The 17,775-nt window shown below is 37.2% G+C and overlaps 1 protein-coding gene across 1 annotated transcript in view; it reads right to left on the bottom strand.

Moving 5' to 3' along the window:
* The window catches only part of ank1a (ankyrin 1, erythrocytic a), a 189,045-nt gene that overhangs the window by 147,253 nt on the left and 24,017 nt on the right, over nt 1–17,775 (bottom strand). The window contains exon 2 of the mRNA XM_056745123.1: nt 17,410–17,499. Within this exon, the coding sequence (XP_056601101.1) occupies nt 17,410–17,499 (90 nt within the window). The remainder of the gene's footprint in view (nt 1–17,409; nt 17,500–17,775) is intronic.

The raw sequence follows: 17,775 nt of genomic DNA, 5'->3' as shown, positions 1-17,775 counted from the left end.
CAGTAACTGTGTCACTACCATTCAGCCTGGCGCGAATATAGAACAAAGGTAATGGTGGAAACACCTAATTAAAATCCCGGACAAACTCCCAATTATGTTACGGTCCCTTATATCGTTGTCTAGGGCCTAGAAGGGACGCAATATGATAAAAGGACAACAACGATATGTTGTCAAAGTTATTTATTTTAACCAAAGATACTCACAACAACAACAGAAAAAGGTCAAGACCGGGAGCCCAGCAATAAAATATAAAACATAACTAAACTAACAAGAACACACTGTGACAAACTGAAATTACAAATGAAGGTCAAAAATGGTAGTATGACGTTATGGCCATGAGGAAGACTGTGGCTGGTTGCCCCAAGCAGCTCCACCTCCCTCCACTTTATCACCTGGCTTCCCCAGATCAACCAATAGGGATAGAGAAGACAAGAAAGAAATATCAATGCCAGTATTTATTTAACTCTCTGGGCCTGGGTATACACAAGGTATGCTTAACAATATTATTATTGTTACGTCTGTTATACTTATTTACATATTCCTTTGCTTCCACACCCAGTTACACACACACAGAGACACAAATACCACAGTAATAAAACTACAGAATTAAAGGCAACGTCAAATGTTGCAACATTCCCTGTGCTGACATAATTTACTACTGAAAGAAGTTTACGCTGGATATTTTACGGGTTATTCTTTTTTATTTATGCTCATGGAGGATTATGGTCAGGTAGTTTAAGAGAGCTGGACATCCACCGAAGCGTTTTATTACACATTTGTCTGTAAGTTTAAGGAAAGGCATAAAAAGCATGTCTTCTTATATAAAATAAATAATCAGGAAAGAGAAAATGTTGTTTGAGACAATATGCATCATTGAAACGACACATGTTAAGAATTCACAAAACAAAAGCAGATAAACTGTTGAAAGAAAAGACTTTGAACTTTAAAAAAACAGATAAAATACTACATAAAGAAAGATATTGGATCAATGTAAGCAATTGACATTTCTGGGACACCATTCACAAGTAGAAAAAAAATATTTGTGTTCTATTGAACACAAAATTAGATATTTTTAATAATTTAGGTAAGCAAACCGTTCTGGAGCACATTTGATTAGCAAATGTCCCTACTGTGATGGTAAACAATGTCCAAGAAATGTCAGTTGAACATTCTTCCAAAAATCTTTCATATTAAATCAAATAATTAATCCAGGTTTGGGACAACTTGAGGTTGACTAATTCATGCCATAATTTTTCAATTTTGCATGAACTTTCCCTTTAACATCAATGTGTGTGTATGGTTACAAAAGATAAAGCAATGGCAGCTTTGTAGACCACACCTAATATTTAATCATAAGCCTGTCTCTGTACAAATAAACACAAATATCAAATTTTGAACTTTTAGGCCTAAATGAACTAGTCCAAGTAGAATCCATTAAAGAGTATTAGTCCAATGAAGTGTAAGTGTCCTTTTAAATGTGATATAATATTTTATGGTTTAATGTCAGGCTGGCACAACTGACTGCACTGACCTCCTAGAAATAACATTCTAACAATAATGTTAAATGTTTTATGACATTTTATCAATAATATTAGTAACAAATATAAATATTAGCAGCCCAGGGACTTTCATTTGAGATCCAAATGCTATGCAAAGTTCAGAGTTAGTTCGAACAGTTACAGTTAGTATCACTCATAAACATCTGATAAAAAAATGTGTAAACATAATGCTGGAATCGCCTTACAAAGTTGTGTACAAAAGTTGTGTACTCATACCACAGACAAAAACAACTATTCATTTATTTTAATCAGTTATTAAATATTATTTAAATAAGTGTAAAGTGTAAACAATTCAAAGGTGTCCATTACCACTATACATTTTTCCCTCTGATCCTGTCCATCCTACCATAGTGGTGTTCTCAACAACCTAGTTAATTAGGCTGATGTATATACAGTACGTGGTGTATACATATATTGTTTACCTTAACATTTATTATATTTACATTTTTTCTACAGAACCTAGTTAGTTAGGAGTATTTTGTATATTGTAAAATATTGTACTATGACTTCAATAGTCAAATTTTGATTTAGGGTTTGGTTTGATTTGATTTAAACAACTAATTAGGAATCATGACTAAATGGAAAAATGAAAACATGATAAATTTTAAATTGTATGCATGTAAAACAAATAATCAGCAAGTAAAAAAAAGTCTTCAGGCTAGTTTTACTTACTCCACAAATGTTGGTCTTGGTTGGCATTTTAGCACACACCTTCTAACTCTCCCTCTCTCTCTCAACCACGCTGTCTTCTCTTGTCTTTGCCTCTCTGCTTTTCTGTGTAATGCTATCTGTGTGTAAGAGTCTGGGCACTGCCTCTTTTCCCCAACACACTCACACACTGTGAGTGGATGGGTGGGACTTGGGCTAAGAGGCCACAGGGTTTATCTCCAGAGAAATGCAGTCTATATCGACACTCACACACTTTTGGCCAAAACTAGATAATGCTATAAGTCTCTTGACCTCAATATGCGCAGATATGCCTCGAAGTAAAAGGGCTTTAAAAAAAAGTGTGTTTGACCACAGTTTGGGTTTTTGGAAAGGACTGTTTGTGTGTGTGTGAATGTGTGTGTGTGTGAATGTGTGAGTGTGTGTGTGTGCATGCATGTGAGACCAAAAAAGAGAGAGGGAGAGATTTTCAGTTTGCAAAGGAACAGTTACAAAGCCTCTTGGATATTTGGGGAGTACTTCAGGAGTACCAAGTCTAGTGACAATGGCCCAGACACAGAGGCTATGGTCAGTGTGTGTGTGTGTGCATAAAAAGGGGCCCAGTTTCTTTTAATAAAAGAGCTGTCACTCCAAGGCTGAAAAGGGCTCTCTTCTTTTTCTCACCAAGATCCATGCTGGAAAAACTACATCCCTGCCAACAATATGCACCCAAATAAATGTTATAAATAAGTGTAAAGATTTATTGATTTACTAACTGTTTCATTCTTAAAGAGTGCCTAGCATATGTTTTTTTAGGTTCTACTTTGGTTCATGGAGTGTCCAACAACAAGTGTATGTACATACAATGTGTTTAAACACTATAATGTTGTAATAATAGGCAGTTATTCGTACATTATTTCTTGACTGACTCTCAAATTATTTGTTCCGCGATTCATCCGTCTAGGCCCCGCCTACCCGCTAACCTTGTGTCATGTGATTGGTCAGATGGTGTAGTCTGTTGTGATTGCTCAAACGCGTTCATCATGTCGCAAATGGAACCCCCCTACCATCATTACAGGATTACAGTTTACTTGTGGTTGGATGTCATGTATATTATATGTGGAGCTAGAGATGGCGGCGATTTTACCGTACCAATTTGAGCCCGAGTCTGACAAGGAAGAAGACGTTAATCCACAACAAACTCCACCACGACTGGAGCAGGATGTTTCTCAGTGGCAAGTGACAACTCTTGTCATAAAAACTCCCAGTGTGACAACATGCATGTTGTGCTTTTGCATCTAAAGCTATATTCTTGGCGAGAACTAGTCAATCTATACACAAGTCTGTTCTATGCACAATCCATACACAATTTGGAATCCTCAATCAACCTAACCTGCATGTCTTTGGGCTGTGGGAGGAAACTGGAGCCAACCCACGGTGACACAGGGAGAACATGCAAACTCGAACCAGGAACCTTCTTGCTGTGTGACAACAGCGCTAACCTCCAAGCCACTGTGCTGCCCAATAAGTGTAAAGTATAACTAATGCAATAGTGTTGAGATGCCCAACATTATTTACCAATATTCTTCTACTCTTTCAGGTTACACTTAACAACTATAACGTGCAAATACTGTCTAAATAGGTTTTAAAATGATTGATTAGTGAAGGCATGAATTAATGGAAAGATTATCTGAACCTTACATCAGGCCAAATGGATTACTGGATTGCTAACCTTGTGCACTTTAATTACCTTAAATCTTACATAAGTTCCTTTCGAACTGGAATCATGGATATGAATATATGAATATAATATTCACTTCGCAGGGAACTTAACAAACCTCTGAAGGATCAGTTGCGGTCCGTGACTTCCCTTCCGGGGGCGCAGGAATGCAAAACATGTGTTTGGCACGTCATGTGTGTGGCACGTCAAGTCAAACTAAAAGGTGTGTTCGTCATCGGCCTGATGCAACTGATCGGTGAGAGTAGCCACGTGCAGTTGAACACTTGCTGCTGGCCATAGTGACATTCACGTTGTTTCCTTTTCTTAATCGTGAATGACGTAGATTAGTAAAATAAACAAATGTTTCAGTTAAACAAGTAGCAACCATAAACACATTGTACTGAAAATAAGGTTTTATTTGTTAATATTAGCTAACTACATTATTATGAAGACTAAAAATACTTCCACAACATTGACTCATCTTAGTTAAAGGGATAGTTCAGCCAAAAACTCAAATTTCCCGTTTATTTACTCACCCTCAGGCCATCTGAGATGGTGACATTTTTCGTCATCTTTAATAATATTAGCCATAATGTGCATTCTCTGCACACAATCTTCTTCTTTTAGTATTTGGTGGCGGATGGCATACCAGCGTCTGGTACGTTTAGCGCCACCTGCAGAATGGGAGTGTTGAGGCTGTACAGTATGGCTAATATTATTAAAATGACGTTCAAATGTATGAAAATATCAAGCAAGTCACTTCACGAAACGTCGACATGTCGCCAGGAGCCGCTTTTTGGAATTATGTGCTTTAGGAACACTTATAATGGGAGTCTACGGGGTCCGCTGTTCTATGAAGTAGAGAGGGCTGGGCATTTACCAACAATCTTCTTTATGGTTCTACTCAAGAAAAAATTTCACCTACATCTCGGATGGCCTGTGGGTGAGTAAATAAACAGCAAATTGGAGTTTTTGGTTGAACTATCCCTTTAAGATGATACAACTGTTATCAAACAAATTTGTAAAAAAAAGTCCTTGAACACCATTTCCAATAGCCTACATTACGCTTTTTCAGCTAAATAGAATTGTTCTTTAAAAATGATTCTAATGTTACGGTAAGCAAATATGTCCCATATACAGGATAATTATATTGAGATAAATGTGTTGATACCGCACAGTGATTACCAAGAAATATTTAAACAGCACCCTCAGTCAATAAGGTAGATGACCCCTGTATTATGGTGATCATGCCACAAGTTATGTCGTTGTCACCCTGACTGACAGCTAAACTAAGCTCTTTGTTGATAATGTTGATGTTATTTTGTCTTCACATGAAGTTTCCTTCATACATTTGGTTTAACTGCACTGTTAAATATCTTTACCAATAAACTGCGGGTATGCATGTTAGACACTTACATTGTCCTCACTCGCTCTGTCAATGCAATAATTGTGTGGTTGTATGAGCAGAGTTTTCTAATTATCTCAGCTGCTCAGTGCTCTGGTAATATCAATGTTAAGACCCATTTCAGGATCTGACTAAATCACAATTTACGGTTGTGAGCAATGAGCAAAGCACGCATACATTAACTAAATGATGAAACGTTAGCAATAGTAATTTAAAGCATCAGTGATTGAATGTGAAAGCGCGGCCCATCCCCCAGATGGAAGTTTTGATTGGTTTTGCCCCCAAATAAAACCCGTCAGTTATTGCCTGAAGTGCTGGGTTCCATAGATTCAGTCGTTTGAAAAGTGCATGTCAAACGCAAGTACTGTAACGAAAGTATTTGCAATCAGTTTCTTTCCACCTCTGCTTTCACACAATTTATCACGGTTAATCTCACATGGTTGTGCGAGGGCACCATGTTCCTCTGGGAAAGGGGGTCAACTCTTTATTCTTTTTCAATGTTTTTTTTTTGCATTTTGGGGGCCTTAACTCTTTCCCCCGTCATTTGAAACGCAACAGCTCCCTGTCAAATACAAGTTATTTTGGCAATCAGTGTTTGTAGTGTTGTACAGCAGGTGGCGCTGTTACACACCTTTGGAAGAAAGTCTTGAAAATTAGAACGAAATTAAAATATTGGTGCATAGATCACACATACGAGAGTGCACACAAACAAAACTTGGTACGTACATAGATTTCATTGATCCGAACAACTTTAGTATGGACACCCATAACAAGTCAGACAATTTGGATTTTGTAAAAGAGCATGCATACTTTTCCTAGGTGAACAGTGTCACTCACAAACGTTTTTTTTTGACAATCGCATGTGATTAATTTTTAAATACTTCTCATAGAAGATTCATGTGATTGCCAGCAAACTTGGTCAACATTATACCAAGACATTGGAGATGCTAAATTGTGAACAGATTGTTGTTAAGTTAAATTGTGTTGCCATGGTAACGCACTAAACTTAAATTATGTTTTTAGGAACACTAGAATCAACAGGTACAGCAAAAGAAGAATATCACAACAGAGACCAGACAAAAGACAGGGGAAAACAGGAGCAAATGTACAGTTCTGATGATTATGTCGATAACTGGCAGACCTGTGTGGGAGTGTGGAGGATGATGGGAAGTTGAGTCCTTGGATAGAACTCGGGAATAACAGGCAGGTGAACAGACAGGACTCTGACAGTATTCCCTCCCTTCTGGAAGGCACAACCTCGTGCCTAAGATGTAACACCCATGGAGGGAGGGTGTGCTTTTCTGGAGGCTCACGGAGGACAATGACAGGACGGAAAGCCTCCAGGACTTCGCAACCGGCACTGGGAGTCAGGGAGGCCATCGAGGTGATGGGAGCCAGGGGATGTAGACGGCACAGTTGCCTTGACGTTAGAGATGGGAGCGATGGAAACAGAGGAGGCCACTTTGTGTCCATAACAGTGGAGACAGGAGCAGTGAAGACGGAGACGACGTGGACATTGGTGCCAGAGGAGCTGGTCGTGGTGGCCATAGAAGTACTTTACAACAACCCCCCTTTCCCCGTGCAAATTTTTTTTGGGGGGGGATTACAACCACCAATGTTCCCACTGCCACTGTGGCACAGTAGCACCAAGGGATTCTTAAGGTCCCAGGGCTGAGCTCCCCTTATGTTCAGGGAGCTTGGGTTCCTAATGGGGCTCAGGACTAAGTGCTGGGTTTTGTGTGGGCTACTGGGAAGCCTCGAAGGAGATCTCTGAAGGGGAACACTGGAGAGGGCTTGAAGGGGATCTCTGAAGGGGAACACTGGAGAGGGCTTGAAGGGGAACATTAGAGATGGCTTGGATCTTGTGGCTGGTTCATTGTGGCTGGTTCATTGTGGCTGTAGATGGGTCATTGTAGCTGTAGATGGGTCGAACTCCATGAGAAGCTGGTCATAAACGGTGAGCTCTGATGCTAAGGCTCTGGTGCGGAGTGGCTTGGTGTGGAGGACTTGGGCAAATATATTCAGTTCTGATGATTATAGAGATGACTGGCAGGTGAGGGTGATAATTGATGAAAGACCGGTGAGGGTGCATGGAAAATGATGGAAAGTGGAGTCCATGGGGAAAACTCAGGGAAACAGACGGGACTGTGATACATATTCATACCATAATAAATAATATTACTAGATCGGCACAGTGGCAAGTAAAATAAAATGCTGTAATATACTTAATATTTTTGGTTTAATTACATTATTATGCCAAATTACCGTGAATGTGCATAATGATGGTGAAACTTCATCATCTACTTCTCCCACACAGACACTGGAACCGATTATTTCTAGAGCACTGGTGATGAAGTCCAGAGAGAATCTGTCCGGCTCGGGGAGCATGAGGATAACCAGCAGATCATCATCCAGCCCATTCAGGAACATGTGGTTTAACAAGGAATCGCGGCAACTTACCCAATCATTTAACTTCACAAAATCCTCCACGTAACTCTCTAGAGGGTGGCCATCTTGTACCAGACGCATCAGGTGTGCCTCTGGAGATTAGCTGTCAGCATCCATATTTTGGTCTAGTCTTCTGTAACGCGTGTAGCCACAGACAGGGAGAAATCCAACATGAGTAACTTTAATATTAACACTAGAATCAGCGGGTACAATAAAAGAAAAGCCCATCACAACAGAGACTAGACAAAAGACAGGGGAAAACAAGCTTGAATATATACAGTTCTGATGATTATGGTGATGACTGGCAGGTGAGGGTGATTACTGACGGAAGACCGGTGAGGGTGAGTGGAGAATGATGGGAAGTGGAGTTTGCGAGGACTATGAGACATATTCATACCATAATATATAAATATTACTAGATTGGCTCAGCGGCATATAACATTAAATGCTGATATATACTTACCGTTTTTGGGGGAAATTACATTATTATGCCGAATAACAGTGAATGTGCTAATGATTGCTAATTTGGTATATATACAGAACATCCAGTAAAAGTGCATAATGACTTTTCTCAAAAAAAGCTTAACATATACGAAACATATACAACGAACAGAATTAGCTGGCACATCTTAAATAACAAATTTGCTGATCAAATAGCATGAAAACAAAGTCTTCAGTCTTTTTATACAAAGTTTCTTAGCGTTTCCTATTTTCCCCCACAGTGTTCAAAGAGGCCATGTGGCTCACAGATAGTGGAATTTATCAGAAAGTTTGTGAAAACAAAGCACATCCATTAAGAAGACTTGTTTTATGTCAATCAAAATACATTATTTAAATCTCTTGATTCACTATTGCTTGTTCTTTCGGTCATCTCCAGAGCATGCCCACCATTCAAAGACATTAAAGGCACATAACATCCAGGGCCGTGTGCAGGAGTTTAGAAACACAGAGGGCCAAAAACTGAGTTTGTACCTTACAACATTTGTCTCCACATATAACGTTTGGAGTGCAAATTAGATAACAACAGCTAAAACCATATCTGTTTCTTTATGTTTGTCCGTTGTCCGTGAAGAAAGTATTTTTAAAACTTATTTTTTAATATTTTTAAAATATTACCAGATTGGAATACAATCTTTCTTTCATGAAAGACCATTTGGGTTTGGAATGACATAAGGGTAAGCAAGTGATAACAGAATTTCCATTTTTAAGTGAAATATTCCTTTAACCATTTGAGTACAGAGATATACATCATATTATAGAAGCTGCAGACACTTGGGGGTATTTTAAATAATAAACATTTAAAATATAGCTGCAAGCTGCAATTACGAGGTCAAGCCCTTCAAAGCAAAAAAAGGACATATACCGTGTATGGACATTTCTGAATAAATTTCTATGAGGTTGACAAGATGTTCCAATGATGATACGCACAAACTTTGGTAGTGTCAAATTTGAAGTCAATCAGAACCAAAGTAACATTTTTATTAATTGTAAGAACAGCAAGTTGCACAGCCCCACCAAATTTTCGGTGTGCCCCAAGACTGCCCCATAAAACATAGTGTTAAACATGGTGAAAATATCTCATTTCGTTCGTAAGTTTTAAGCATATATACTCACAAGAGCATAAACATTTAAAAAAAAAAAGCTTTTTAACTTTAAAAGTTTTTTAACTTTTTTTTTCATTTCTTGGGCCACGAACCATGGAAATTTTGACATGTGGCCTGTGACATAATAAACCAGGCTGCGTGTTCTTTAAGGTGGTTTTGTCTGATGGGAGTAACGGTTGCAAAGATATTCACGATTGTACTTTAAGTGCTAAAACGCAATACTGGGCAAACCATAATGCGATACCTGGCATGTTTGGAATCATAGGAAAATTCAGTAAGGAATTGATTTCCCTGATAAGCCATTAACCGCATACGAAGTCATAGGCCTGAAAACATATTTTTTCACCACTAGGTTGTGCTCTCCTGAAACTTTATAGAAATGGCACTCTCCTAATGACCCATACCAAGTTTTGTAATGACACCCTAATCCATTTATAAAATATAGCATTTTACTACATTATTCAATATAATTCGACATTATTATTCAACATTATTCAAAATGGCTGACATTGGATACTGGATATCGTTTGACTCGACATGGCACCCCGAATCTAACGAGATCAACTTTATGATTTTTGGCCAAACTGTTCAGAAGTTATGAGCAACAAATTTAGTTTTTAGAAAAAATCAAAATGGTGGGAAAATTTGAATGCAATGAAAATGAAACCATATGGTACAATCGAATCATCACGAGTCAAGGATTCAGAGGTGAAATAATTTTGTTTCTAGCACTTAAGGTTTCGAAGTTATAATAAAAAATGTGTGTGAAACTTTGGACTGTTGGTGGTGCTAGAGAGATTGAGTTAAAGACACAAAATTTGCAGTGTGTAATGTTGGGACTGTCCTTTATCTGGGTAATTGTACAATTTTGTACAATACGGTTCTATGGGGTGCGATAGACGTAATGGCGGAAGAAGAAGAAGAAGAAGAAACTTGATTCAATATGGGTCTCTGCCACTTTGGGGCTTGATCCCTTATAATATAGAAACGTACGAGAATTCATTTAAATTTTAAAAGTCATGCAATTGAAATATTTGCTAATGATATTGTTCTTTTAAAAGGCAAATCTCAACCTCTAACGAGTCAAACCAATGCGGTTTAGCTTGTACTTGTGAAGGTCTGGTGATGTTTGTCTCGTCATAAGGATATTTACGAATTACATTACATAAAATGTAAATTATATGTTTTTACCGTTTTGTAGTTTGCATTACTGGATATAACAATCGATTGTTTACTCAAGTTTCTTAATTGAATGTTGATGTGAACTTCAAAAAGTAATGGCAGACACATCAGGAGCACAAACTCCCAAGAGTTCTGGAAGAGGGAAAAAGTGATGCAGCCAATCAAACAATTGAGCATTTCTTTTGAGGAAAAGTTTATTATTTCCTTACAAGAAATTTTAGAATTGAGTACCCCATTTGAACCCCGTTTTTTTGATAAATCCAAAATTTAAGGAGGTCGGTAAAAGGCCTTTGTTTAATGTAATAAGCCACTCTAAAGACCCCTTTAGTTGAAGCAATGGCTTCCTCTTGTGGAAGGATGCCTCCAACACTTTTGTAGGATTTCGACTAACACTTTCTGACTTTGTGAAAGGTTGTGAATTACATTTAAAGACATAAAATGTTTCCATACTGACAAACCCTGAAGTTTTGCCATTCACTTGAGAAAGAGTAGTGATCCGGTTCTAAGTGCACTCTTTGCAAACGGAGGCCCCCAGCATGTGGTTTGCTGCATACATACATTGATAAGTTTTCTTAAAATAATCATATTAAGGAATGCTCTATTAACTGGGAAAAAATCATCTTTCTGTGGCCTTGGGGCCTTGACTGCTGATCTTGACTGTAGCACAGCCCTGACACTTCCTTAAGTTTCCTAAGATACATTGATACGTGGCTGAATTTGTGGGTTAATAGAAAGGTACAGTGTGCAAGATAAAGAGAGGATTACCATCTTTATCAATAAAATTCACTAATTTACGCATGCTACAGTTTAATCGCACAAAGGGCCCCATGAATCCATTTCATTATTTCGCAAATGTGTATTTCCTTTTTAGTGTGTTTGACAGTCACTTTTCTCTATGAGTGAAATACTTGTGAAGTAAACTCTCAGGGCAACTCTGGAGATGTAGCTCATGAATGTGTTCGTGTCCCCGTATAGTGAGATATACGCATGTGCTGTAAACTCCACAAGCATTATGCTTGCAGTATCTGAAACAGCACTGTAAACCCGGACAAGTTGAGTGTACTTTTTTTGAGGAAACCGATTACAATAAAAAAGTTAAGAAATGTGTATTTGATATTTGAGTTAAGGGAACTTAAAATGTTCAACTCATCCAACAAACAAAAGGGCATTGCACTAAATTCTAAGTAGACTGAACTTAAAATAACAAGTAAATTCAAGTACTCTGTCAAACTGTGACATTTAATAACTTGACTTTACTTTAAAAAAATAGGAAACCAATTGCATCAATATTTTTGAGTAAATAGTGTTTAATTTACACTAGCAGAACTGAATAATAATTGTTGTCTGAACTTACAGATCAAATATAATTATGTACTGTTGACTCAAAATTATTACTTATTATATACTTATTATAATAGTGTTCACTTTACCAAAAAAATATTATTAAGAGAATGAACTATAATTATGTTGATCAGTGTTTGCTTTAGTTGGGCTCTTGGCTTCTGTTAAGTTAATTACTCTGTCAGAAGTGTATTTGCTTTCATAGATTTCATAATAGGTGTCAAGTTTCAATAAAGTAAAGAAGCTGTTTTAAATAATGAGTTTCAGCCTTTTCTTACTGATTAAAATGTTTCAATTCTTAAATGCACAAGGATCGTTTCAAAATAAAGAATGATTTACTGACTCACTTAGACATCAACACTCATCATACAAAATTCAACAATGGTTACATTCATCAAACAAATTCAGATATACAGATCAACCGCAATGCATGCTGGAAATCATGAATGAGTTTTTTACTAGCTTTCTTTTGTTGATTGTCACCATTGTTGAGTTCCATACACTGATTATTCACGTCTAATTGATTATAGGTACAGTTTGTAGAAACCCCCACCAGAGGGCGCACGACCAAAACAACAACAGCAATGCTGTAGCTTGATGGTGCTGTGCAGGAGTGTGGAATGATGGGATCTGTTGTCTTCAACTCCACCGCTTATGCCTATCAATCAGATGAGAAATATTAATTAAAAAACAATTAAAAACAGCTACCAGATCTCTTTGCGTTTTATTCAAACAAACAGGTTTTGACACACCATTTCAATGGTTAAAGAGAACCTAAGCTAAGGTTATCCTAATAGTAAAATTATAGTAGTTTCAAGAGCCCAACTAAAGCAAACAATAATCACCATCATGATAGTTTGATACATTTTAAACTTTTAAAAAAAATATTCAAAGGTTTTTGCTATCTGGGAGACTTTAGGTTATGTGGACACAGTAAATTTACCTTATTAAAGTTGTGCATGTCTAGCCTCTTGAGTCACGCATTAATTGGCTCTTGACTTGACAGTGACAGCAAATACCGTTATGACTACAAGGAAAACCAAAAGATGGGGGTCAAATGATGTTTTATTTTTTATATCTGGGTTGTTTTTCTCCTCCTCTAACTTTTAGAAAGTGCTGGAAACCTCATTAGGTCAGTTTCGCTGCAATTTAACCCCTGGTAATATAACAGTATTCATTTATTATTGCTTATCAGAAAACAGAAAATACAGAAAAATTAAAAAAGTCACAGTACTTTCTTTGCAACTCTATTTTAAAATGCTCTACTGATCACTAGTGTACAGCCTACAAACTTTAATTAAAATAAATATTGGGTAAACTAACATCAATTTTCTAACACTGTAAACACTCTACTATACTGACAGAAGCCTTTATGGATATTATACCTTTTATGATTATTTTATGAATATGCTAAACAGGACATCTCCAAATTTACAAGAAAATTGAAAATTAAAACCTGACTTAAAATTATCAAACACAAACTCAAAGCAACACATGTGTGACCATTTGGAAATGTGAATTTAGCCCAGAAAGTCACTTAACAAAATATTCTAAACAAATTGATTAAATGACTAAAAGCATATCAAAACATATAGTGAAATCATTTTGAATTTATTTAGATAAAGACGTATTTGAGAATTTGGGAAAATATTTTCACCTATGTATTTATGAATTGTAGTTTGAATTTATAAATCTGGTTTTGTAAATGTAAGTTGTGCTGTTTGGAAAATCTTTTTTTGGCTCTACACTGCAAGTGAATGCTTTGCAATTAAAATAATAAATAAAATATGTTGTTTATTTGAGCCTTTATGCAAAAATGTACGTAGCTGTTTTTGCCCTCCAGACGATGCAAGCACATTTGATAGCACAAATCCATAACCCTTTCCTCTCTGGTTTCATTTTCTCATACTGGATTCTGTAAAAGCACTAAAGCTTATCAATTTGCCAGACATTGTGGCTATAAAGTACAGCAGTGGGTGTGTATTTGTGTTTCTGGGTAGGATAATGGCATTTAAAACAGTGTAGGATAGTGTTTTTTTACAAAAATAAAATAAAATGAGAATATATATATATGTATATATTTGAACTTGGATGATAAAACATTTCTAACTTCATAGGCTAACATAGAGAAACATAATATAAAGATCTGAATATGAATGTCAAAATTTCGTTATCTTATGTACGTATATACAGTTGAAAGAAAAAGTATGTGAACCCTTTGGGCTTACTTGGATTTCTTCATAAATTGGTCATAAAATGTGTTCTGATCTTCATCTAAGTCACAACAATAGAGAAACACAGTCTGCTTAAACTAATACCGCACAAACATTATACGTTTTCATGTTTTTATTGAACAGAACATGTAAACATTCATAGTGCAGGGTGGAAAAAGTATGTGAAACCCAAGGCTAATGACTTCTCCAAGAGCTAATTGGAGCCAGGAGTCAGCCAACCTGGGGCCCAATCAATGTGATGAGATTGGATGCGTTGATTAAAGCTGGCCTTTCCAATAAAAAACACACACCAGTTTTGAGTTTGCTCTCAGAAGAGTCTTCTGAGCTCTCAGAAGAGCTACGATCAAGAATTGTTGACTTACATAAAGCTGGAAAGGGCTACAAAAGTATATCTAAAAGCCTTGATGTCCATGTGTCCACAGTAAGACAGATTGTCTACAAATGGAGAAAGTTCAGCACTGTTGCTACACTCCCTAGGCGTGGTCGTCCTGTAAAGATGACTGCAAGAGCACAGCGCAGAATGCTCAATGAGGTGAAGAAGAATCCTAGAGTGTCAGCTAAACACTTACAGAAATATCTGGCACATGCTAACATTTTTGTTGACAAATCTACAATAAGGAAAACATTAAACAAGAATGGACTTCATGGGAGGACACCACGGAGGAAGCCACTGCTGTCCAAAAAAAACATTGTAGCACGTTTGAAGTTTGCAAAAGAGCACCTGGATGTTCCACAGCACTACTGGCAAAACATTCTGTGGACAGATGAAACCAAAATTGAGTTGTTTGGAAAGAACACACAACGCTATGTGTGGAGAACAAAAGGTACAGCACACCAACATCAAAACCTCATCCCAACTGTGAAATATGGTGGAGGGGGCATCGTGGTTTGGGGCTGCTTTGCTGCCTCAGGCCCTGGACGGATTACTGTCATAGATGGAAAAATGAATTCCAAAGTTTATCAAGACATTTTGCAGGAAAACTTAAGACCATCTGTCCGCCAACTGAAGCTTAACAGAGGATGGACGATGCAACCGGACAACAACCCAAAGAATAGAAGTAAATCAACAACAGAATGGCTTCAACAGAAGAAAATACGCCTTCTGGAGTGGCCCAGTCAGAGTCCTGACCTCAACCCGATTGAGATGCTGTGGCATGACCTCAAGAGAGCGATTCACACCAGACATCCCAAGAATATTGCTGAACTGAAACACTTTTGTAAATAGGAATGGTCCAAAATTTCTCCTGACCGTTGTGCAGGTCTGATCTGCAACTATAGGAAACGTTTGGTTGAGGTTATTGCTGCCAAAGGAGGGTCAACCAGTTATTAAACCCAAAGGTTCACATACTTTTTCCACCCTGCACTATGAATGTTTACATGTTGTGTTCAATAAAAACATGAAAACGTATAATGTTTGTGCGGTATTAGTTTAAGCAGACTGTGTTTCTCTATTGTTGTGACTTAGATGAAGATGAGAACACATTTTATGACCAATTTATGAAGAAATCCTAGTAAGCCCAAAGGGTTCACATACTTTTACTTTTAACTGTAGTTTTTGGGCTATATATTTATTATTGGGCTTGTGGCCATCAATTATTCCCAACTAATAAATATCATGTTGAAAAAAATACAGAAATACAGGAACTTACCTGAATCACTGCTAGTTAAAACATTATTTATATAGAAACACTACCAATACACCAAACATCCCATCCACAACACATGTATGCTATGAAATGTGAACATATTAATAGATACAACACCAACACAGATATAAAACAACATTTGACCTAACTCACCATTTAGATTCAGCTCTGACTGCACTACACGGAAAGATGTGGATGCTTTTCAGACATCAATGCACATCAGTGCATGCATTGATGTCTAAACACAAATGTAGTCATATGATACATTTGTAACACATTAAAAAATATATTTTTTAATAGTGATAATTATACCCACTGGTAAAATATGTTCATTTGACTGTTATACTAGCATTACTATTGTGATATCACTTTAGTCCATGGTTGTGTCGAATGAGTAGATTATAAACACAGGAAAGGAATCCACATCACAATAATGGAAATAAAATTCTAACAGCAACCAAACAATCTCACAAAACGACCAAGTGGGACTGACAGAATAACCCAAATAAATATATAATATGGGGTTGGACAAAATGTTGTAACCACCAAGAAAATAGAATCTTTAAAGCATGTTTTACCAGGAAGACTTTATGCTATGTCTTTCTTCACAAACATAGCCAGTCATTCTCGACACGATTACATATTTTTGCATTTGCAGATACTGATGCCCCATACTGCCCACCACAACCACTAGGTCAGTCCCTGTCCATTGGATAGGCTCTGCCCCTGCCTTCATCCTTGGTAAGAGCAGCAAGAATCTGCTTCCCTCTGAATTCTAACTATGTACTGGACCTATACCAAAAACTTGATAAACGATTAACTATCTACTGGCCATCTTGCCAATCCACTTGTGAAATAAATATTATTTCATTGTTTACCTGCCCCCACCCCCGAGTCTTTCCAGTAGAAATAGAGGGTATGCATTGACGTCACTTTCCCATGTGCGACCCGCTTGACTTTTGTGTGCGGTGACGTCACGTGGATACCCTCTATAGGGGACAACTATTTATAAATAAAATAAGGTACTTGACCACCCCTGGACTTACTGCTCCAGACCTCATTGCAGTAGATTCATCCAAATTCTGAATAGGCTCCAGTACAATGTTGTATGATGTCTATCTAGTTGCGTCAGAGTGGTTGTATTTAGGAACCACTTAATTGGTGACCCCCATTCAACCAATTTCTTGTTCTGACACGACTTGTTTAAGAAATGTTTTAGCATGTAGCCTGGACAATATAAAAAAACTAAATTAACAACAATATTTTTAGCCTACACAAATAATATGAGCCCCTATATCTATGAACGTTCATGTTATTTTGTCCAACACCCATATAAATAAAAATCAAAACACTTGTCCAGCCTTGACCACAACCACAACTACCACTGCTAAAGAAGCAAGCCAAACACCAAACAGTTATAAAAAACTAAAATGAAACTTAAACTTTGAATAACTAAATGGTATAAGTATACGGTGAAACACAAATGCACAATAAAAAGTGCAGATGAAATTAGAACCACACCAACAACTATGTCAAGCATGTCTAATGACAGACTGTGTCCATATACAATATGTATATGTATGTAAATTATGAGAAAAATTCAGAGATATATTGCAGATATTTACTTCATCATAGTGCCACACTCCCTGGCCATCCAGCAGCTCAGAGCTCACACTATTTTCCTGATCGATTAGCCAGCGATGAACGACATGGGCCTAAAAAGACACACGACATAAACACAAGAGGCCGTTAAATCTTCACACCTTAGAGATAAAAATATATAGAAGAGAAGGAAAAGAGAGAAAAGGGATAAAGAGAGAGAGAGAGAGAGAGAGAGAGAGAGAGAGAAATAAGAAAAGATACACCCCATTTATTTTTTAACACTTTCACTCCTAAATCAGTCAGATCATAGAAAAAGTAGAATGAGAGAATGTAAACAAACATGGAAAAAAGAAAATAGAAAGGCACAAACAAACCCAAGGGTGGTTTGA

Source organism: Triplophysa dalaica, chromosome 4 (assembly GCF_015846415.1).
Source record: "Triplophysa dalaica isolate WHDGS20190420 chromosome 4, ASM1584641v1, whole genome shotgun sequence".
In the NCBI taxonomy this organism is placed as follows: domain Eukaryota; kingdom Metazoa; phylum Chordata; class Actinopteri; order Cypriniformes; family Nemacheilidae; genus Triplophysa; species Triplophysa dalaica.
The sequence above is the reverse complement of the archived record's forward strand: the minus strand, read 5'-3'. Positions and strand labels throughout refer to the sequence as shown.